The sequence below is a fragment of the Gallus gallus genome, chromosome 9 (assembly GCF_016699485.2).
Source record: "Gallus gallus isolate bGalGal1 chromosome 9, bGalGal1.mat.broiler.GRCg7b, whole genome shotgun sequence".
In the NCBI taxonomy this organism is placed as follows: Eukaryota; Metazoa; Chordata; class Aves; order Galliformes; family Phasianidae; genus Gallus; species Gallus gallus.
The window spans coordinates 13,359,513-13,383,812 of NC_052540.1; the positions used below are offsets into that span (position 1 = coordinate 13,359,513).

Consider the following 24,300-nt stretch of genomic DNA (forward strand, 5'->3'; position numbering starts at 1 on the left):
AAAGGAAAGCAAAAAACTACTTAAAAAAAAAAAAAAGCAGTATCATAAAATTAGAAGGCACAGGATCATGGCAAAAGGAACATCTCAGCTGTCTGATCTGTCCCTGCCAGTTTGATGCAAACTGTGTCTGATCCGAGCTTTCCACCTGCAGACCAGTTCCTCCATTACGAAATCTGATGCAAACCTCAAATGGAAACATTTCAAGTGTTTAACACTTGTCCTGTTCTCATCCCAGAGCATTCTAGTGGGACCTCGGTCTCCACCTGCACACCTTTGTTGTTTTGTTTGTAAATTAAAAACCTGTAAGGTGCTATCACAATTGGAAATCAAAACAGCCGGGGTCATTTCCAGCATCCAGTCCCACAACAAAAGCACCAGACCAAGGTACAAAGAGATTCAGAAGATGCACAGCATTACAGCACGTTCCCACCAGTTCAGGGATGAGGCTGTCTGAAGCACAACACACTGCAATGGGGTGCCCCCACACAGCAGCAGGAGCAGTGTACAGGGCTCAGCTGGGGAGCAGGGACACCAGGGAGCAGCTGTGTAAATGCAGTGTGATTATTCCTTCCTGCCCAGAGATGTCATTTGGTTTCACGTTCCCAGCAGCACTTTAACCCTCTTGATGTTTTTCTGCCATTTAACAAATGTCACTGCACAGGCTCATCAATCTCTGTCAGCGCCAGGCAGGAAGACCAATATGGCCAGATGCCACAAGCAAAGAGAGTGACAAACGTCACCAAGCACCTCATGAGCTCTGTGTCAGACATCCCCTTCCAGTGCTAAGAGCTCTGCTCTCAGCCAAGCCCCTCATGAGTCAGGCTGCTCACCTCACAACTGCTCCCCATGACTCAGCCTCTGAGAACCTTCCTGAGTGTGTTTCCCCAGATCTACCAGCTGTACATTCAGCTCACCTTGAAGACTTATCACCTTTGTGTCGCTGAGTTTCAGGTCCTTCTTTTGACCTTGAGCGCGGGGACTCACTTGCATCGTGCTGATGGGAAGAAGGGAAAGCAGTTCACATCTGCATGCCTTGCGAGACACCAACCAGTTGCATCAAGACTGCCTCAGCTCCTTTTGTGCTCTGGTTATGCACGCTAACCACAACCAGACATGTGCAAACAGGATCAGGACTAGTTTCCAGTAACTGAAACTCAGTCTTGCTGAGCCAAATTCAAGACAGCAGTGGGGGTCCCATCCGAAAACTGGGGTCAAGTGCACATGGTCTGTGTGTAATGACTGCACGCAGCAGGGCTCATCACAAGGGACAGCTGCACACAGCTGTGCTGCTGCAACTGCTCAAACATGGTAAGAAGTCCAAAAACATGAGCTACCTTCAGCCGGCCCCAAGATTAACACAACACCCCCTTTAGCACATTACTAGAGCAGACTGTGAAATCTGTTTCTTATCTCCTTCCACAACAGCTAGCCAAAGTTCTGCAGCATAACTCACAAAAACCTAGCACAGGCTTGACATACTCAATACTTCAGTTATGGTGCCAATTTCATTATGAAGCAGTGATATCTGGAGCAGCTCTGCTGTCCTTGTACCTGGGATGACCAAAGAGAACCAGCTACTGCTGTTAATGCTCCAGCCAGGACTTCAACATAGGGAAAGCTCTGACTGCAAAGTAGCTGAATAACAGGCAACAAGACTCTTTTCACGCAAGGGTCTGTCTGGTTCCTCCTGGCCTCCTGTTATACTCTCACCACCCTCTGGAACAACATTACAGCATTTCATTTGTGAGGCCTCCTGAAGCTTGACATACCTTCCAGTCTTGATCATTTCTCTTCCTTTCAAAGGAAGACTTCTCTTTCTCCTTCCCTTTCTTGAAAGCCTTTTTTTCCTCTGCCATCAAGAGACGAGCAATCTCCTGAAAGGAAAACAGTGCATCAGAACATTTTACCACTCTTGAGGGCTTGAGCTGTTTATTTCCTTTTCTACGCTATGTCAAAAGGGTGCAAAGCCAGGATTACCAAAGTCTGTGATCAGGGATCAAATGCCAGAGCAGAAGTGAAATGAACTACATGCTGCATGATCAGAGGGTTCCCTAGCTTGTGTTAGCAAAGCCTTTCTGCCCTTTGTTTCTTTTCCTTCAATGCTGAGTTCATCTTGCAGCATCTCTGATAACCTCCTAACAGGGTTCAGTTACAAGAGACGCTCTTCTGCAGCCACATAGCTCCTTCCTCTGTCACAGCTGCAACAGGCAGCACAACTCCCTGTTTGGCTAACCTGATCACACAGAAAATCAGCCAGAAACAAACCTTCCTGGAGGCCTTTCTCTACACGAAGGCAGATGGACAATTAGAGGGTCAGAGAGGATAGGTGGAGTTCAGCAGTTTCCACAAGTAAAGGAATACTGCAAACATTTAGCTTCTTACCTCATCTTGGGCCACTTGAGCTGCCATCTGATCTGCTTGGTTGGCCTTAAAAAAAAAAAAAACACAAGAAAACAGAACAGTAATATCTCTGAATTATTCAGATACATCAACCTATTGGACAAGGCAAGTAAGTTTCCCTAGGAATACAGTACCATCTTCTCCAAACATACTAAATCAGTTCAGCATTGACCTCCAAACCCAATACCAAAGTGGCATTTCAGTGGAGTTTAGTCCCCACCTATCTGCCAAGACACTCCATAATCCATAAATGTCCACTCTACCACTCCCTTCCCAAGATATTGGCCTGTCTCACTTTTCAGCTCACCACACTGTCTACAGGCCATCTTCACTTGCCTGAAAGCATTCATTTAATATCACTCTGCTTCTACCATTTAGTTTTCAAGTGTGTAATCCAGGAAAAAAGACTCTACTCGCTGGACAGAAGCTTTCACTCCACAAGCAGCCACGGGAGGCAGAGATGACCATCAGAACACAGCAACAAGACCTGAGATCTAAGTCACAGTCAAATGCAAAAGGTTTGCAGATTCAATTTATCACTGACGGGTACCTTAACTTCTTTAATGTGGCCAATACATTCTCTCTACTCACCAGGAGCTCTTCCTCTTGCAGCTTCCGAGCAATCTCTGCATCAGACAATTCCTGTTCCCTTCGGGGTTTATCGTAAACGGTTTGCTTTGTCCCCCTCAACTTAGTTCCTAAGAAATTGAGAGAGAATAATCAACTCATCCGTTCCCCAAAGGCTTCAGAAAGGAAATCCCCACCATCTCCTCAGCCACCTGCAAAGCTCCCACTCGGGAGGCCCACAAACCACTACAGTGTATCTGCCAGGCAAACATTTTGAGAACACTTTAGCTGAGGTGCAGCATGCACTTTAGAGTGAGGTTTTTCTATACATACAGTTACATTCCATCTCCTATGACAAATGCAACTGTATGACAGAAAAGCCATGCCTCTTGCTGCAGCTTTTGCTGGCACGGTGCTGATACCAAAGGAATCAGACATTTTACAATGTCGATTCAAGCTGGAAAAACTCGACAGCAGAGAGCAGCCTAATGTGTTTGCTACAAGCACAGCAGAGTTCGGGAACGCTCCAGAGCAACATGGGCTGCAAAAGGTGTCTGGGACAGACCCACGCAATGTTTCTGACAGTTCTGTTCTTTGGTCTGACCCATGAATTTTGGGATGCACAGTTAGAAAACATGTAAACATTTCTGGAGTTCATACAAGGTTCGGGTCTTGCTTTAAGTACATAGGCCTTCGCTTTGTTCTTAATACTTATTTCAAGGGTAAGGTTTTCGTCTTGGTTTTAATTTTCATTTCAAAGTTAAACCGTCCACAAATGTTTTAAAGTATTGCATTTTGAATCCCTCCAAAGTCTATTTGCAATAGACCCTACCAAAGGAGTCCTACTGCACCCGTTACAAAATGCGTGATCTCATTCACATATAATGAATGCCTTCCCCTTCCAACTGTAGTTGGAAGTGTAATGCTCAGCAATCTCAGACATTTAAATGAGCTTCTGCTTTGTATCTGAAATACACCACTGCACAGACATCTGTGTCTCTTCCACTCCAAACTCAGAAAATAAGCTTCACTTCCATCCTTCTAGCCACAGCGTTTACACATTGATTACAAATACATGTTATGTCCTGGTGGGCCACTTATCAATTTCATGATCAGGTGAGAGCAATGAAAAAGACATTTTTTGAGGCCAGTAGGTTACTTTCTGTGCATTTATCAAACTACCATCATACCTGATGGCGGATCCCAAACGCTTCAGACTACAGAGGGATAGAGACTTCAGGCATTGACACAGAACCAAAACATGGAATAGGTATTAAAAGGGGATACATGGGGTATTTTTGCTTTTTTGCTTCCCTTAAGTCAACTGACTGATGACCTTAAGCACACAGCACTCCTTGCAAACGTGAGCATAAAAAGAAACCTTTTAGCAGTTCTGGTGGTTCCAGTTAGGCGTACAGTGCGGCCTTTCAGGAACAGTTTGATCAATCAAAGCTGGAAGGACCTGCAGTCTCAAGCCAGCAAAGGAACTCCAGCAAAAAGCACCAGCTTGATCAGAGTTAAAATATTCGGACCGCTTCCAAGGCTATGGAAAATACAGCCTTTATTTCCACACTGGAATGAATAGCCCATACACCACTGCCCCGATGATGAACAAAACTCAATTTCCAGGAATTATCCACTGAACAGCCAGAGACTGGGCTTGCCTTACACACAGACTGGTGCCAGTCTTCATTTGCTCAGAAGGCGATAAGTGTTACTTCCACATCACTTCTGCCCACGTTCGGGGAGCACAAAGACCTGCCCGATTCCCACAGGACAAGGATAAGAGCTTTCAGCTATTCGGACTCGGTGTCAGTGCGATCAGATACTGAGTCACTCGAGCCCGTGTTGTATGATAGCCCAGTTAACACCTTCCACTGCCCCCAAAGAAAAGTTTTGCTTGATGAACAAAGCATAATGCTCCTGGCACCTCTGGAAACAGACATGCATCATCTCCTCCACCTCATTCAGGTGAGGACCAGTTGCAGGCCTGAAGCATGAGTTTCCCACCATGTGGCAGGCATAGATTCAAGCCTCTGAACTCCTACTTTCACTAAGAAACCAGTCCTTATTCCCATGCAGGTTAAGAAGCAGTAAGACATATCTTTTTGAAGGCCACCACAGACCACAGACAAATCTACTTGTACAGAATTTGATGAGAACCTCATCTTTACTTTTCCAACACGTTTTTCTCAATGGGAATTGGAGAGAAGTTGCTGGCTTGTGAGGCTTAAGCACACTGTCTTCATTTATAGCCTTGTATCCAACATCAAATCCCATTCCTGTGATACAGAACCACAGCACAAAGCGTCTCAATGAAAATTCAAAAGGGAATTCTAACACAAGATAAAGGGTAGCATTTCCAACAATACCTTCTTACCTATCCTCTTTGATGCCATGGGGACATGTCAGGAAACAAACAGTGAGAGTCTTAGTGGCTAAGATGAACCACATTAAATAGAAGGTAAACCAAGGCAGGATTCATCAGGTACACTCTGCAGACTGATATTGGAGATTAAGTGTCTTCAGAAGAAAACCCCATTTTCAGATAAGAGGATGGGGCAATCAAAGGTCCATCCTCATGCGCACATATACCTTCCCCATCACTTGGTTACCTGAGTCTCTCCGGTAGTCTCCGACCTTTTCCTGGGTCACAGCGTGTGGGGATGGGGAAGGTCTCCTGTGTCCTGCCCTTTTGCAGTCTCTCTCCTCACCCCTCCTATGATCTTCTTGGGATTTGGACTCGTGCTCCATCCCATGAGAAGAGTGGCCTCGATAGCGGGATTTGCGGTTTTCAGGGTGCACCAGCTGGCTGCCGCCCCGACGCCAGGTCTCCTGCTCAGCCTCCAGCTCCACGTCGAGAACAGGAAGGTGCTTTGCTCCATCTCGCCTTGTCGGCTTTCTACTGCACCGTGCCTGCTCTGAGAGTCCACGTTCCGACTCCAGGTCGAGACTGAGAGGTCTCCAAGACTTCTCCCTGCCAGGTGCACTCCTGTCTTGCAGTTCCCAGTTGCCAGTGTGCTCACCAGCACCGCGATCAGCTTCTCTTTCCAGTACAAGGCTGGTAGGTCTCCCAGACCCACCCTGGCTGGCAGATTTGCACTCCTGCCGATGGCTATTGGTGGCCTCGCTCGGTTGAGGAGACCTATGGCGATCCTCCAGTGGGGCATGCCTGTGCTGGGAGGCACTGTCAGATAAAGGTGAGCGTGCTTTTCGGTGCTCTCTCTGTCGATGCGTGCGCCTATTGTCACCACGCGCCCTGCGAGGCTCAGAAACCTGCTCCCTGGGATCAGCCCGGAGGTGCTCTGAGCAGCAGGGGAGGGACAAACAAGGAGCTGGTTAGTGACATGGGGCTAATGGGAGCTCGGTGAGGCCAGAATCACAGTGTGATGCAAGGAAAAGCTGGAAACGGAGGTAAAGAATGGTGAGCCTGGGAAGAAATGAGTGGGGACATAATGCTCATAAGATGCAACAGCAGAGAGTGGAACAGGGGCCGTGCTTACATCAGGGCAACACAGGAGGCAAAGGGGTTAGAGCAGAAAGCACAGTTGCAGCCCAAAAGCATGCCTGAACATGTCCCAGGTTGAGGACAAGCCAATGCGGACATTAAGGATTTTTACTGATGCCATTAGGGCTGAAAAACAGAGCAGAGCAACCCATCTCCTGGTGATCTGTCACTGCTGCGGGACATTGGAACCCTCAGGAAGCAAAGCTGGGGAAGCAGCAGTGGAGCTTAAGGCCAGGAGACTCCAAGCAGAGACTCAGGTTGGACCCTGATTTATGAGCATCCACGCCTCACTGTGGCTTTAACTACAGGACTGTTCACCAGAAATATAAGCCTCACCTTAATGGGCAAAGACTCACAGCAAGTGGGAAGAAGAAAAAGAGTTGGGGTGGAATTGCTTTTTCTTCATATTTAAAAAGAAAGATGACAGATAGCTGCTGCATCCACGTACTTTCCATCACAAACTGTCACCTGAAGCTCCCGAAGACACAGAAGTTTCAGGCTACCCATTGCATAAACAGAAGTTTGGCCTGACTGCAGAGAGGGCTACAGCAGCTTAAGGGCAGGATAAGGTTTCACAGCAACCAAGCTCCTGACCTCAGCAGCAGAGCTGGAAAAAGCCGCTTACTCAGCAGCTTAGTGGGGCTGTTTCCTCTGTGCTTTCCAGAAAGCAGGTGGAAATTTTTCTCTGCTTTTAGTTTCAGTAATAGTATAGTCACAAGCGTACGGATGCAGAAGTCTGAGTGGATATAATCTGTTCATCTATTTCATTTCTAATCAACCTATTTGCTGAGAAAAAAATCATCGCGCTGAGTGAACCATCATCTCCCCAGCAGCTTTTCAAAGCAAATGCGTGCTGCTGCAGAACAAAATTCCTTCAGCAGAGGCTGATTTGAAACAGAAGCATACGAAGAAAAGCGTAAGATTTTCCTGCTCCATTGCTAAGAGTTTTTATAGCATCTGAAAACATGTAATAGATTTCCCGGCACCTTCTGTCTTAACAAATAGCTCTGCCTTCCCTCCAATTATCCAGATTTCAGAACTAAGAAAACAAACCCAAAAAACTTAATGTTCCCTTCAAGTCATACTATCCAGAAAAATACCTTTTTCTGAGCCAGGCAAAATAGAGCCTACTGAAAACCTATCTTGAAAACAAATGGGTTCTGTTTGTGTGACTTTCAGAATAACCACAGCAGCTCCTGTTAGCTGGTGGGTTTTTGTGTTCAGTTTTAAACTGATTTACAGAAGAGAGAGATCCAGTGCAACAATTAAGTGACTTAGTGAACAACGTGCACCAGGATCTGAAAGTAAGAGTCAGAAGTCGTTTTTTGTTGACAAAGGTCTAAGAATTAATTCATTTTGCCATTTAGGGAAAGCTTGATGATTTGGCAGAATAGAAAAGGAGATCATGCAAGAGTAAAGCACAGCTGCGTTAGGAAAAGTTTGGTGCAGGTAACACAATCATGTCAGACAGCCCAGGCAGGAAATTTGCTTTTTGGTTATCTCAGGGCTATTAACTCCTCAGCAGGCACTGGTTTTCACAGCACCTTCTGCGGGAGCCAAGTAAACACTCTTTAGGTCCTGGTGTTACTCTCTCAAGCAGCATGTGACTAAGCTAATACTGAAATATTTTTCATGGCACGGACACTTCTGGTAGGAACTCGGCTTTCTTTCGTGTTTATTTTTCCACTTCTTAAAGGCTTGGTTTGCTCTGGAGCAATAACCCTAATCCACACTTCTACTGGATGGGGATAAGCTTTTATTCGGTCAAGACAGACTAAAACCCAAATAAAGCAAGGGCTTTTCTTTTGTGTTTAAGTTCACAAGTAATGAGGACAATACAAACAAAGAATGATGAAACCTAATCAAATGGTGGCCAAGTATTTAAAGAGCTTTAATTAATGTGCTAGACAATCCAGACATCAAAATCCACTTCAGTCCCTCCTAGCGTTGAGGAACAAAGATCAAGTGCAGCACTACTACGAACAGTCAGGCAATAAACCCTTCTACCACACTTCCAAAACTACAGATTACAGCAGGAAGAAAAATGAGACCCCCAAGATACGCTGCTCTCCAAATCCGTAACAATCAAAGTTCAGAGAGTCATAGGCTGAAAAACCCATCCTGTCATACCATCTCTGCCTGGCAACACTACTGCCTCTACTGCAACTTTTCCAGGGACTTGACCCATTTAATTCTGAAAAATTAAACTGTGGGTTGGCCATAGAACTCTCAGACCAAAGTCTTTCCAGCTCTGCGCAATAACAGAACTGATGGCCATAAAGTTTTCACTTAGTTACTGTTCCACACTTTGTGTCATGCATTTTCTTACCCCCCCTTGAGCTTTTACTCAATTGGAACTACAATACTTTGCCTGACTTCAGACGAAGATATTTAAAGTTGCCAGCAGTATGGATGTTAAGGTGAGGAACAAGAGGTTTGATTTTCATCTTCATAATCTGCTGATCAAAAGCAACCCATCTCTTCCCCACCACATTTTCTAAGATGGAACACAAGAGCCACCACCAGTGCACAGCAAAGCAATCACCACATTGCCCCATAATTAAACACACACCGATTCTCCCCTCTCCATTTAATGCAAGTTCACATTTGATTGCAAAAGATGTCCAGAAGAAAGCAACACAGTCGTATCGTCTTCACAAAATGCAGTCCCAGAGGATAATCATAGCATAGATTCTGTGGAGATGATCTTGTTATCCAGTAAGTCATTCAAAGCAGTTGTGCTAATTTGAGGGCTTGGATACATACCTGAATGGATTTTTTTTTTTTAAAGCTGTTTCATGAACCAGCATTTACTTCTGTATGCAAGTAGCAGTGCCAGCACCACAGATGAGCACATACATTCAAATAGAAACAGTTTTAAGTGTGGGATTGTATCTGCATTTCTCTTCTGCACAGCTGTAGCGTCATACAGAAATAACTGACTTACCAGTACTCTCAGCTATTGCTTTTTCCTCCACAAGTAATTCCTGACTTTAGAATAAAGTCAGATCCTGACCCTAGAAATTCATGCAATGCTATAGTACGGAACGCAGGACTGAATGCAAGTAAGGGAAATCACCCTAACAAACTACCCAGATCATCAGGTTCGCCTACAGTACCATGGTCTTGATCCATCTTACAAGCAGAATCTTACCTCCATTTTCTGAATAATAGCTATCCTCATAGACTTTGTGTCCCTGGGATTCTGGATAGTGCTTCTTGCGCTTTTTCTCTTCCTGCAGTTCTTTCTGTTGCAGAAGACGGGCAATGTCCTGCAGAGATGGAAGAAAATAATAGTTACCTTCCCCAGAAAACATCTCCAGATGCTTTTATTAGAACACAATTATAAAAATCCTCGTAGTTTTATTTTTTAAGACAACACTGACAGGGCTACTCTTGCATTCAAACTATAGACTGGACAGGGCTTCCAGCTTAGTGGCTGACATGAGGCAGTATCAGCAGCTAGCACACGACCCACCACTGAGCCTACCCAACAACTTGCAGGTTCTTAGTCCATCTACATGCAAGTCTACTAAGTAGTAACTGCCAAAAAGTAGCAGGAGGGATTTCACGTAACCTCAGGCTTTCAGTAACACTTTCGAGGCTCACACAACTCCACTAGCCAAGGAAAAACACAGAAGCACAGACTATCCAAGGCTGACGGCACTTCCGACTGAAAGCAGTTCCCACATCAAGACTGGAACTTGCTTCAAACAGGATTTAATTTATAGGGATCATAGCATGCCAAGCAAGGAGATGCATCAATTTGACAGAGGTTGAAGGAAAAGAAAAATCAAACGGGATGTTAGGAGAGAGGAGCTACACACAGCACAGGAGTGCAGTGGGGACTGCAGGCCATTTATCTTGTTGCTGATTTGGTAGATAGGCAATCTAAGAACAGCACTCCATTTTCTTAATCGGTTTTCCTTCAAGATGACTAATGGTTCAACAAGGCCTAGCAACAGTAAACAGCTCTTTGGGGCTTCCTCACTTGGGGCCTGATCTGAAGAAGCTAGGAGGAGAAGCTGGAAGATACCAGCTGGACAGCTTTACCCTTGGATGATATTCATCTAAGACTCCGTAGCCCTCAGGGCCCTTATAGAGCTGTGCACGCAGAATGTACATGGCAGGTAGGAAAAACAACAGTGAAATGCATAGTCAGAGCTGAAACTCTCCAAAAGCAAAGCAGGCACTGGAGAGCAAAGGATGAATGTTCAAATACCAATTATTTCAGTATTCAGATCATATTTGTATGGCAACCAGCTTTGTTAATGACCTAGGGATACCACGCTCTTTACTAAAAAAAAGTATTTCCCACTGGCAAGGTTAAACTCTAAGAAGAGGAGCAAGTCTATAAATACATGGGCTTAAACATATTATCCCAAGGACTGAGGCAGTTCAGGACTTGCAAATCTACATCAGCCATTCCTCACAAACTGAGTTTGCAGGCAGGTAGACTGGGCACTTCATTTTAAAACCCCGCACATCTGGCTGGATATGCCTGAACACTGGGAAATACCACACACCCTCATGTGTGACGAACACATGACAAATCTGACACGCGTCCAGCATAATTCAGCATTTCTTGCAAGATATGTGAACAGATGCAATGCTGAGGGCCACAAGAATGGTTCTGACAGGATCCCCACTCTGCCACCTGACAAACCCCTCGGGCACTGCACAGCCCCACATCAGCACAGGAGCTCACTCAAAAGAAGCAACACTGGGGACCGTGGAAGGAAAGCAGGATTGACTCAAGCCCTCCAGAAGTCCTATTGCCAAGTCAGGCAGTACTGCTTCACCTTCAATACTGATCTGCAGCCTAGCCCAGCACATACCTGCTACAGCCACACTTCAGAACTACCTATGAACCAACAGGAAGAGAAGGAATATTTGTGGCTTTTCCTCATCACATTGAGTTATACTCATCTGAAGACTGCTCCCAGCATCCAAAGATAATCAGTAGGCTGCTGTGAGAGATTGCAGAGACTTGCTGTCAGACTGCTGACATCCCAGAAGCCCTCTGCTTAAACCTGTGTGGCTGCTATACTGCTGCCAGCAGAAGCAGGATTGCATCTCCTTCACTTTCCTCAGGAAAATAAGAGATGATCACATTTACAGCACAAATCCTTTAGCCAGTGTTCCCCTCTCTCCCATTACATGGTCCTCTTGGAAGCTTTTCCATGTCTTCCTGGCCAGCCTTTCTGTACTTGTTTGGACTTAAAGGTACTAGAAGAAAATGAAGTCTTGAACAAGCAAACTGATGCATCAGTTAGATAAAAACAAATTATTTCTGGTTCTTCCAAGAAACAGCCTTGTGTTTAAATGCTTCCCATGGAGAAAATGCCACTAGCTGCCTCCAGCATTGTAAAACTACCTGGATTTCTCAGGGACCTACCTGCAGTCAAATACAGGGACACGCTCCAAGCTCACATTTACATTCCTCCAATCCAGGACTTTCTGGACACCTCAGGTAGGCCTACTGTGAATTGCCCTCTTTGTTAGCATGGCATTGGCATCAACAGCCCTTGCAGGCTACAAACGTGTCTTACACCTGTAATAGGGTTCCCTGAAATCTCTGTGTGTGCTGATAATCCATGAAGACCAGTACTGACAGCAGGCAATGCAGCTCCTGCAGCTAACAACTGAGAAATGCCTGCACTAAAATGGCTGATACAAGTAGCTCTGCCATCTTTGCAAAGTTACCTCATCTTTTTCCTCTTGCCGGCGTCGCTGCTCTGCTTCAAAAACCAGCTTCACTTGGATTTCCTGAGCAATCTCTGAGTCCTGCCGTTCCCTAGAAGAGAAGGGAACAAGGATCATAAGTACCTAAAATCACAGACATCAGTTAGCCTGGAAAGAGGGATAAAGAGAGCTAAAAGCAGCTATTCAATTCACACAGAGGAGTTATTATTCCTCAGCAGTAGTGCAGAGCCCATGAATTCTCACCAGAGACCAGGACTCCCTGTACTTCATGCTGCTCAAATTTAGAAAATAGGTCCCAAAACATCCATGATCAAAGTACAAAGCACGAAAAACCAGACTCATAGGCAGTTTGCTAAGAGAGGAGATAGGGACAATAAGACAGAGCAGGCCAAGGAAGTACATAGGAGTCTCTGCAAACAGCAGTCTAACGCTGCTGAGGAGCACTTGTACACATGGTGCCAAAGGAAGGCTTTAGGGGTCAGGTTAATACAGGCATTTCTGGGAATTGGTTTTCAGGTGAAAGCCAAGAAGGAGACAGTACAGCAAACTTATTGGAAACGCAGCATGTAGGCCAAGCAGAGGCTGCAGTAGCACTTTAGTAATGAATGAGAAATGCTGCTGAGGTGGGATGAGATACAAAAACAAAAGCAGAATCAGTAGGGAAAAGAGCGATGTACATCAAAATGAGGGGTGGGCAGCAATCATCACAGCACCATTACACATGTGGGAGCAGCACAGGACTATATTAACTGGAGAACAGAAAAACAGTAATTGTGACATGAAATGTCATGTTTCCATGAGTTTCATCTGGGTGGATAGACCAGGAAAGATATAATTGTGGAATGTCATACAGAAAGCATCTGCAAGAATTGTGCAATGCTCAGCTGCAAGCTCTGATGCCCAAAACACAGGCCTGAATAACAGCCAATGGTTCTTCAAGGCAATCCAGAACAGGGCTGGGGGATTTGAGAGTAAAAATTAAGAGCTCACTCTTTCAGTAGGGCTGAAATTGAGCCAACAACAGCCCCGAACAGGGCAGAGGGAAAAAAAAAAAAAGGAAAAAAGGGAAAAAATAAAATCTATCAATCTAAAGGTATCTCTGCAGTGGCAACTGCTAAAAGGTAAGGCACAGGAGACAGGAATGAGAACAGGAACAGGCAGAACTTGCTTTATCAGGATACAGACTTTTGAAGAATATGCTGGTAATGATCAGATAGGTGATAGGAGGACTACCAAGAACATATTATGGAAGTCAGGCAAATATTTCAAGAGAAGCAGGTTCAGCTACGTGAAAGCTGCACAGTGTGGGCTGGAGCACCTGTTCTTGTCTTGAGGAAGGATCAGGGTTTAAATGACCTGGCACACTTGGAGGCAACGGACTGGAAGGGTGTCTGGGACATGGGCTGATGTGGTTAAAATCTTACATGCAAACAAGCACTTCAGCAGCAAAACTGAGAGAACTGGCATTGCTGGAGCAATCAATGGTACAACAGAGGCTTATTTTATAGATGAAGAACAATAGACATGCAAGGAGTTGGTTAGGTGCTGTAGGGTGGGGAAGGACACTGCAAGAAGTGCATTAGAGGAGAAATACCACCGAGAAACATCTGATCTGTCAGAGATAAAAAAAAAAAAACAGGAACATGAAGCACAAAGGGAAAAAGCTTTTTTTATTTCTGTCAATTGCTCCTCAGAAACAGATCTACAGTTGGGTACTGTATGTTATTTATACTTCCTCTTTCTTCTCCAAACACAAAAGAACCCCCTGTCCATGTCACAATGTGATGTTTCCATCCCTTTCCCAGACCATGTTTGTAAACATTTGCTCGCATTCATAAATTGACCCAGGCCTGGAGGCATCCTAAAAGGCACTCATGAATTTCAGTGTGTGCAGAGCTGGAGTTATTGATAAGGCAAACAATTTCAGACATCAGTATCTTTCATCCCTGTAAGAGAACTGGAATTTGGCAAGTGTGTATGTTTGTGTGTTGCACCTGACTGCAGGCAGAGATCTATTTAGAAGCACACAGATCAAACGTAGTTCTTGAACCTGACTTATAAAAAGGGAACGTTAGCAAACCTGGTACCAACAGGGAACCAGTACCAAACCAGTACCAAAAGACAACTGAATATGCAAACCCTAGGAGCATATTGTCAATGTGCATAAAATACTGGATCTTTTATGAGGCCAATCTCAGATTACATGGATTCATGTAGAAAATAAATAAGAAAGGTCAAACACATCAATGTGTTGCAAGTCTGTAGTCCCTCCTGGCACCTGTGAACAAAGCTAAGGTGATGAGTTCACTGGCACCAGTTGAATTGCTAAATGCTTAAAATCCATCTTTCTCAGCCAAGCACGAGACAAACAGCTAATTGTCTTCCAGAACCAAGGCAACAAGGTCACTGCCTCTCCATTCACAGCAAAGAACACCAGAAGTAATGCACAAGCAGAAGTGCTTTCTTGTTCCTAATGACATGCATCCTGGAGTACTCCATATCAAGCTCTTTCAAAACCACTGAACAGAGACAAAGGATTGGATTTTGTCTTTTCTTGTTGCTCAGTGGTAATTAAATCCTGAGACTCGATTAGTTATTTAACACAGGCTAGTGTTTCAACTTGACTTGAACATAAGCAAAAAGGCTAAAGAACTTGGACAGCTCTTCTTGTCCTCTAGTTTCTTTACTGTGAATTCAATGGCTTTAGTCTCCAGCAATCAGCCAGAGCAATATAAACATCACCTCCTCCAAACATCACACCGAGGTGCCCTTCATGCCCGCACAGCCAGCAGTGTTACTGTCAAGGAAACATCAGCTTAGAGAACAATAAAAAATAAAGGCACTGATTAGAAAGCTGCCATTCACACCGACTGCAGCAAGTAATTGTTGCCAGATGAGAAACAGCAAAAGGGTTTAAGGGAAGCGTTCAAAGAAGCTGTTTGCATTAGTGTAACAGAATCATTATGGCACTGGGAACAAAACAAGGAAAGAGCATCTCTTCACACTATTTCAGTTATTTTAGCAGCCTTGCTACTATGCTTGGCAGCATGCAGGCTGCTCGGCTAGATGTGAGATGCTTTTAAAGAAGCAGAAGGACTAGCAGAGCTCTGGGCTTCCCCGAATTCTTCAAGAAAGGAAAGATAAGCAAGAATAGACATGTTTTCTTTGCCTTTCAAATCTCCAAGGGGAAGTAAAAAAAACCCTCAAGTTTAAAGAGCTTTTTCTGTTATGCTTCTTGTTTCTAAGCAGACCACCCAGTTCTGCCTCTTCACCCCTCTGTCACCTCGCAGGGTCAGACTATGCTGAGCCATACAGCACACAGCAGCGGTGGGGGTCATTGCGTTGCCAGAACTCAGTGATCTTGCACAAGGAAGAGACAGTGGGAACGTACTAAGAATTAAGGAAGACACAGATCCAGTTACAAAAGGATGCCTCCATTCTTTTCTTTTCTTTTTGTTTTAAACAACAAAAACTATTCTTGCAGAAAAGCTCAGGCTTTCAGGAGTCGAACTGCTGCCGACACAACGTTTCAATGTTTTGCATCAGCAGTTCTGTCTGTAACTTGGCTCACAAAGTTAGCAAAATCCCATTTTGTGAAGTCCTACAGCAATAAAACTGTTTGCAGTTCCCAGCAAGTAGCAAAAAAGGAATCATCTCTGTCATACAAAGTTGATTTTTAAGTTGCCACTTACACGCTCACATCTCTAATTGCTAACAAAGCTACTGAAATAAAGCACAAACTTCAGAGATGCACACATACTGTCTGCATGTGCTGGTACCATTAAGTGTAGCGGCTGACTTGTCACACCCCAGCCTTGAAATCTTTTATGAGCAGCTCCTTTGAAGCTGTATCACACACATCTGCAGCACAGAGCTCTTCTACTGCATCTCTCTCTGCAGATGAACCCCGCAGGGTTTGTGATCCACCATCAACTGTATCTGGCGAGCAGTATCACAGAGCAAGACGAGCCAGGATGCATTTCCCAGCTGCTGCACTGCATTCTGCTTGGCAGACCTTGCAGGGAGCTCCTTTAGAAAGCAAGCTGCTGCCTCTCATCATTGTGATCTTACTGGGCCCTGCCACACAAACCATTTGTTACTTCTCATGCCTGGCAAGAGCTTGAGTGAGAAGCGAAAAATACAAGAGTAGGATCAATGTCAACTCTGGGTTGGTAAGGCCCAGTTTGTTTTTCTCTGCACTACGACTTTTTATTCCTGTACCTGCTCCACAGTCATGGCACAGAGAAATCCAAATCGCATGCTACAGTGTGGCTTAGATATGGTAAGGGGTGCCCTGAGCAAACCTGCAGAGTAAATTGAATCAGTCATTAAGGATCTTCCTACAGCTGCTGCAGAAGTCAAGTGACTGCAAGAGAAGACATGCCCACAACTATCATCTCCACCAAGGAGCCCCAGAACAGCAGCTCCTCTTCCCACCATGCTTCATGCTGGATCATCTACAAGCACAAGTATGAGCTTTGAGCTGTTCAGTACAGTGGGAAGCCAACGTGTATAGTGTCAAATCCTCAAAAGCACTCATAAGGCACAATACAGGTAGGCCAATATCTGCCATTTCCACAAGAGGGAATTCACTATAACACTGTGTACTTCTGTGGTGTAAATTCTTCTCTCTGACTTCAGACAGGGACAAGTCTACTGCACATGGCCAAGTTACTCCCCTCTGCCAACGAACAGGAGAATAGGAGACTTCTTTTCAGTCAGCCAACAGAGCCCAAGCCAAGGCAGACCCTAGGTCCATCTGCTCCCATCCTGTCCTATGCTAGAGACTAATATCCATACCTCTATAGCAACAGATACCTAAAGGCAAAAGGCTCATCAACATGTACCCCGCTGTACAGTGCATCAAGTCGAAACAAAGCAACTCATTTCAGCACTCTGACCAAACGGGATGAGCGTTCAAACAGCACAATCCTACACTCACAGGTCTTTTTGGCGTTTCTGGATTTGAGCACGTGCTTTCAGATCCTCCTCCTCTTGCAGTTGCTTGGCCACCTGCAAGTCATGCTGCACCAGACGATTACGCTGAATGTTTGTCGCCAAGTGATGCTCAACTGGAAATAAGCACAAACAAGAACCCCAAAAAATCAGCCTGCTAAATGTCATGGTGTGAACAAGATGAAGCAAGTGGGAGGGAGATTCCAGGCTGGAAAGGAAGACAGTTTTCTGCAGGGTATTGTCATTAACTTCTCTACAGGTGGGTAAGCCCGAAATTGAAATTATGTTAGCAGCTTGAGATTGCCTCACTTGAACACTGAGAAGGCTGCATATATACGTTTATTACCAAAACCAAGCCTACGTATCTTAATTACATACAGATTTGTAGGGATTTACTCTTAGGCTTTGCATTTCATTTTCTGGTCCCAGGAAATTACCCTAGATTAAAAAAATGGGCTGGAAAGGACCACCAGGAAGCCAATGAAGATGAGTGGAACCCAAACCACTTCTGATGGATTCCTTCCTAATTCACTTTCAGGAAAATCCAAAGAGAGGAACTCCTCACCCTTCCTATATAATAGGTTCCAGAATCTCACTGACTTTATATTTAGCAACAGAGCAACTAAACACTACAGTGAGCCCTTTACCATACATGGATAATGCCTCCAAGAAAAGATGACTGTAAGAACTGCAGCTGAGAGCCAGCTTTTGTTTGGTGGTCTCACGTCCCAGCAATAAGAGCCACTTCAGTGCAAGCTGCACGCTCAGTAGAGCCAATGGAACAGCAGTAGCACCTAATACTGGTAGATACCAATGCGACTGGCATGCAGCAAAACAGATTAGAGAGGCCACCTCGGCCCTGACTGAAAAGCAAACATCTCCTGTATAGAAATCACCAGCCACTTTAAAGTTCCTGGCTGTACTTTTTTTTTTTCCCCTCTCTTTTTTAAAGCACGCAGCTGCCTTGCCTCAAAACGTCTTAATTAAAAGGAAGCCTCTGTTCTGAAGGCAGACACTAGCAGTTCTGAAATCAGTCGGTAAGCAGGCCTCTACTGGCTGCACTCAGGTCAGCCTGTAAAATGGGAAGCTTCCAGACATGTCAGTCATTTCTAACAGCCTCACACAGCAATAAAACCTCAAGCACACTCCCACATGCAATCTTATTATAATCAGCATAAAGAAACTCCATTCTGAATGGAAAGAGAAAACTGTATACATGAAATGCAACCATCTCTAGAGTGCAATACAAGCTGGGGTAGAATGCAGAGTAGTGTTACAGGACAGCAAATGCAGCAATGATAACAATACTCCATTAAAAAGGAAAAAAAAAAAAAACAAAAGCAGCGAGGATTTCTCCAAGCAAAAAACCAACCACATAAGAACAACACAGAAACAGTTATCTGCTGGGATACATTTGATTCAATTTGTTCCAAATACTGCTACTCACTTTCTTGTTCCTGCAAGTTATGGGCCAAGGTATGGTCTTCCAGAACGGCAAAGTCTCGACACACTGTATGGGGAAACAAAGCCAAGAGAATGAGGATGAGGAGGAAGGAAGGGGAAAAAAAAGAAAAAATATCAATGCAGACACTTGGGCTCCCAAGCAGAGGCACTGCCCTGCTCAAACCAAAGTCAGTGCTCAGGGGACACATCTCTGCCCTGCTCCACAGCCCCGGAATGCCCACCGCTGGGCTGTTCACTCCCAGAGCCTCTGTTCTCTGCCATGCAGACTTTGAACACGGCCTGCATTCCTCACGCCAAGCTACGTCCCTTGCACTTGTCTCCTCTAAAGCAGTGTGAAGCCAAGTTTGCAATACTGGTGGCTGTGCAAACACGCCCCACCTTTACATTACACACCTCTCTGGCTTCGAGTCATCACAAACTGATAACAACTCTGTGTTTGCCCTGAGCACAGAGGAAAAGCGACAAACGTTATTGGGACCAGCACTGATTGTGCAATCACACCAGAAACTCATCCGATGTGTACTCACTGGTAATGCACACAAACATCATGCACAAATACCCAACACAGAAAGTTAAATGACTGAAACTTCAGTGCCTGGAACATGGCTGCAGCAAGAACCCGTAACGGTTCAAGCCTGCAACCTGACATTTGGCACAGTATGCATTCCAAGGAAGCACTTTGCCTGGCATCACCACGCTCCCATGCTCTAAGACTAATGAAGGCCTCCATCAGCTTTCCCAGGGTTTTACTGCAGTTCCTGGGGCTGCTCTCACTCCCCCACCAAAAGGGGTTTGGATATTGTAAGGCGAAAGCAGAATGCACAGATCTCGAATCCAATGCCCTCTCAACAGTCATGAGACTTCAAGCCCAAAAGAATCACAGGAAACCAATTTCTACGTAGATAGGCCTAACTTGGAAGTGGAACAGGAAAACGTTATCTACCCAGCGCTGCGATAGGACTGGCTGGATGCAGTCCAAAACCAGACCTTGAGATTCCGAAATGCGAGCAATCCGATCTTCACACTTATAGTAAGAAATAACAAGAGGTTTCTTTTTCCCTTAGACCACATGAATGAGTATTCAAAACCCATTCAAACCATTCTCACTCCTTCCATCAGCACATACCTCAGCCATGTCCCACTCAGCTCCTCGGGGCAGCAGACAGCTTCCTACCCCCAAGCCTGCTGGGCGTAGTCCAGACAAGGGCTATCAAGTCATTTTCAGTGTGAAAACTGTCCCTGAGTTAATTTATGGACTTCAGGCAAAATAAGGATTTTTCCCATGGAAAACATTTCATTTTTGAGCCAAAACTCAGGGAGCCGTTGGGTTGAAAAAGAGTTGAAACTTCCCATTGAAATTGTTGGTGGAAAACACATCTCCCCAAGACACAGGCTCCTTTCTCAGGGGGAAGGTTCTGTCTTCCCACCAAGCTGTTCTCAGACTCCAGAAGTCGACCTGCAGAACCCAAAACAACCACCCACAGCATTACCACCACGGGTAATTTTCAGCTTCTTTTTGGAAGCTGTGCTGACCCGGAGACAAATAAACAGGAAGGGGATGAGCACCAGTCTGAAAGAAGCGTATTTTTACGAACGCTGATGACTTTCACTCTCAAGCCTTCAAAAGGAATGTTCTGCCCACGCTGTGGGAAAACACAAGGGTTTATTTTTAACTTGTTATGATAGGCAGCGGAGCAGTAAAGCAGTCACACACCTATTGGGAAAGGGCCACATGCAGCGTCTGGTGTTTTGGTAGCACAGACACAGAGTGTGCACTGCTGCTGCACATGGAGCTCCCACTTCAAGGGGAGTTTAAGGCCCCCCAGATGTAGCAAAGCTACAAGGACAATTTCTGAGGAACCCATTCATTGAAGAGTCTGAGCTGACACCATTTCCAACCCCACAAAGGGTAGAAAACACTGCAAGGGGAGGGGAAGGCAGCCACAATCCCAGGAGCCCCCCTTTGTCTCACAGTGACACATGCTGACTGAGATGAACCAGGACACTGCTCTGCACCCACAGAGCTTCATAGGCTTTTTACAGGAGCTTCTGACTGCAGCCAAGTTAGCACTTTAACCAAAAATCCTGTTGAATATGGTCAAGGATAAGCTTTGGTGCACTTGAGGGCATTTTGCAGGTGACAGAGGGAAGATAAGGCTGCATGAAGTGACCTCCCTTCAAGGTCAAAGGCAGTGCTTCAGGGAAGGAGGGACAAAGCAGCAGGGTGGAGATGAGGACAATGATTACGGTAACACAATCCCAGAGTGACTCATTTTAAGCATGTACAGTTCTGGATGGCACAGTTAAGGCTTTGTTGTCGCTTTCTTTTTATTGCAACTTCTTTAAAAAAAAAAAAAAAAATGGAAAGAGGATACTGAATGCTAATTAGCAATGAAACACTTCCAGTTGGCCTTTCCTATAAATAAATGCTTCCTCCAGCCACCAACTGCTTTTCCCAACTGGGAAAAGCACAGCTGTTTCAGGCAGCAGTGCTACCCTCAGGTGACATACTCAGGGTGTCCAGCACTCAGGAACATGTTTTTATTGGATGGGGACAGACATTCCCCAAAAAGACTTTACTCTGTCATCCCTAATGCTATTTAGTTTCACAGAATGATGGTGAGACAGCCACCTTCTGCTCATACAGCATCACTCAGCCTGCTGGAAAGGCACCTCTGGCTCAGAGGTTGGAGCTAAGCAGAGACATCTCAGTGAAGCACCACAAAGAGCCTGTCCAGATTCAGGGCTGTGCTTTTACCACCACATCTTTGAGGAGGAGCACTTCCTCCTGAAGGTTTGACAACAACAACAAAAAAAGAAACACGGAAAAAATCCCACCCACAAACTAGAAGGAGAAGGCAGTGCTGTATTTACCACGGTAGGTCTGTGAGCAAGTTCATTGCACAGCTGTCTGAACAGCTGTATGAGCAAAACAAGGGAGTGCAAAGGCAAGGGCAAACATTTCCAGAGCTGCATATGTGAAGACATCTGCAAAGATTATGAAACTGCATCCCAGCCCTTCTGAACTCCCTTCTGCTCCCCATGGCATTTGAGCTCTGTCTGCCGTGTTGGTCATGAGGCTGAAGGTGCTGGCAGACCTTTGCTCCATCCTGCCCTCCTCAGAGAGGCACAGAGAGTGCACAGAAGGACTTTAGATTCTGTGCTCCATTCTGCTCACACCCAGCTACACTTTGCTACTCATGTGGGAAAAATCATGGTGACAGAAATATACCAGGTGTGCAGGCAAAAAGGCAGTAGGGCTGTGGTGGAACACCGCTGCTCCTCTCCCAGCAGTCCTGCACCAAGCCCCACAGAACGTCTCACCTCCTCCAGTGAGCTTCATTCCTACAGTACAACAGGGATTTTTAAGCTATTTTATTGTTTTAATGGATGGCCACTCTCCTAAATCCACGAATGGCTAACAGGAGCATGCGGACCTCGCTCTGTGTGGCTGAAGTTGTTGGCAGAGCAGAAGGAGATGTTCATCACCGCCTGAAACTTGGCTGGACTGAGTGCCCCTAACTCATCTGAGCGTATTATTCCCAAGTTCTGTCAGCCTAAGAACAACATGCAAAGGAGGATGAGAACATCCCATTATGAATGGAACAGAGCACTGTCAGCCAGCCAAGTGGCAGGAGATGGGGACACCTGCAGCTCCCTGCAAATTTGGGGGTGATGGCAAGTGCCGAGCTCTCCCTCAAGATGGACCCAGTGTTCACGGCACAGAGTCAAGCACAACTGCAGCTGCAGGAAGGCCAAGAAAACCAACTCTCCTTCCCTGAAGTTGCATCCAACAACAAAGCTGATAGGAAATTACTGAGGATGCAGATTGGACAGATGTGGTCTGAAATGAAGCTTCAGCAGCACAAGCCCTCGCTCTCAGCCCATTACGAGGCATTACTGGCACTGGGTTCACACTGAGAAATAGGATGGCCCCAGTGACAACAGAACCACAATTCTTCCTCTCTGAGAGGCTCTGTGTTGTGGGATAAGAAATCTGTTTACTTCTTCCCTAACTGCATGGCGAAGAAATGAAAAGGTAAGATTGACGCTCCTTCACCGCTGAGAATTAACTCAATTTCCCATCCTCAGGCCCTGGCTGCAAGCCATCAGGCAGTCAAACAAGCAGCAGGGGCACAATCAGAGCAGCTGCAATCGGCAAGCCCAGCAAAGCGTGAAACACTGACAACATGTTTGCCCCGGGCTGATTAAACCAATCTGCCGGACCACAGCAGGGAGTGTGCTGGGATGTGCACTTCTGGCACAGCTGTGAACGAAAGTGATGCCAGCACAGGAATGCCAGCAGGGAAAGCAATGGCCAACGCATGGCGAGAAGCATAGAATCATATCATGAAATTATTAAGGCTGGAAAAGACCACTAAGATCATCTATTCCAGACATCAACCCATGACACCATATCCACTAACTATGCCTCTCAGTGCCACATCAACAGAGCTCTTGAACACCTCCAGGGACAGTGACTCCACCACCTCCCTGGGCAGCCTGTGCCAGTGTACCACCACTCTTTCTGAGAAGAAATGTTTCCTAATATCCAACCTGAAACGCCCCTGGCACAATTTAAGGCCATACTTCTCACCCTACTTGGGGGAAGGGGCCAGTTCCCTCCTCATCACAGCCTCCTTTCAGGCTGTAGAGAGCAATAAGGCCTCCCCTGAGTCTCCTCTCCTCCAGATTGAAAAACCACGCTTCCCTCAGCTGCTCCCCATAAGACTTGTGCTCCAGACCCTTCACAGCTCCATTGCCCTTCTCTGGACATGCTCCAGGGCCTCAATGTCTTTCTTGCAATGAGGGACCCAATCCTGAATAGAGCACTCAAGGTACAGCCTCACCGGTGCAGAGTACAGAGGGACGATCACCTGCTGCTTGCTGCAGCATTTCTGATACAAGCCAGGATGCTGTTGACCTTTTTGCCCACCTGGGCCAAAACCTGAACCAGTGCTGGCTCATGTTCAGCCAACTTCTGAGTAACACCCCCAGATCCCACCACAAAACCCACACAGTGGCACATGATATGGAGCTCGCTTGCTGCAGGGACCCAGAAGAGCCTCTCTGCAAGCCCTGTGCACAGGCCTCACTTGCTGGTAGATGTTCAGCCCCAAAATGTGCCTTTCTAAGCATCGCTGAGGCACACAGCTCTTGTGAGCACAGCTGAAAGCCCTGTCTTAGGTAGAGCAACTTGGCAAAAATTCACAAAATAATCTTTTCCTCCTCCTCTCCTGCCGCACCAGCTTCCTCCAGCATTACCTCAGCCTCATAGCTCAGCACTTTAACACCGAACTGCTTCAAAGGGAGTGAGGTAACCACAACAGAGGAGCTAAGGCAGCCTTCAATACTGTGTGACAGAGGTAGGGAAGGGCAGCAGAGAGAGCAGGGCCTCCAGCAGGCCGGACCCCACAGGGCTCACAGCATCGCTCACCCATCACTTGTGCCTGGCGGCCTAGGCCTCGCCATGTGACATCAGCCCAAGGGCCCCATGTTGGTGCTGGCCTTCTGACGTGCCCCGGGAGCCGTGCCAGCTCGACACAGGCACACTCCCAGCATTTCCTTTTGGGGTTTAAAAACCATCCCTTGCTCCCCATCCCCTCCCACTCCCTGCATTCTCCCCCTCAGCATCATGAGCTGGATAGTTCACAAAATAAACGAGAAGGTGTGAGTCATGCTTAGCTCCAAACATCTGC

General features: G+C 45.9%; 1 protein-coding gene across 2 annotated transcripts in view; it reads right to left on the reverse strand.

The window, feature by feature from the left end:
* The window catches only part of CCDC50 (coiled-coil domain containing 50), a 39,706-nt gene that overhangs the window by 7,138 nt on the left and 8,268 nt on the right, over positions 1-24,300 (reverse strand). Inside the window, exons 2-10 of one of the 2 annotated variants that reach the window (NM_001389359.2) lie at positions 18,585-18,647; positions 17,124-17,253; positions 12,182-12,272; positions 9,630-9,747; positions 5,583-6,272; positions 2,992-3,098; positions 2,383-2,427; positions 1,770-1,874; positions 915-994 (exon numbers count right to left, since the gene is read on the reverse strand). In NM_001389359.2, the coding sequence (NP_001376288.2) occupies positions 915-994; positions 1,770-1,874; positions 2,383-2,427; positions 2,992-3,098; positions 5,583-6,272; positions 9,630-9,747; positions 12,182-12,272; positions 17,124-17,253; positions 18,585-18,647 (1,429 nt within the window). The remainder of the gene's footprint in view (positions 1-914; positions 995-1,769; positions 1,875-2,382; positions 2,428-2,991; positions 3,099-5,582; positions 6,273-9,629; positions 9,748-12,181; positions 12,273-17,123; positions 17,254-18,584; positions 18,648-24,300) is intronic. The other variant, NM_001031315.3, reaches the window with a different exon arrangement.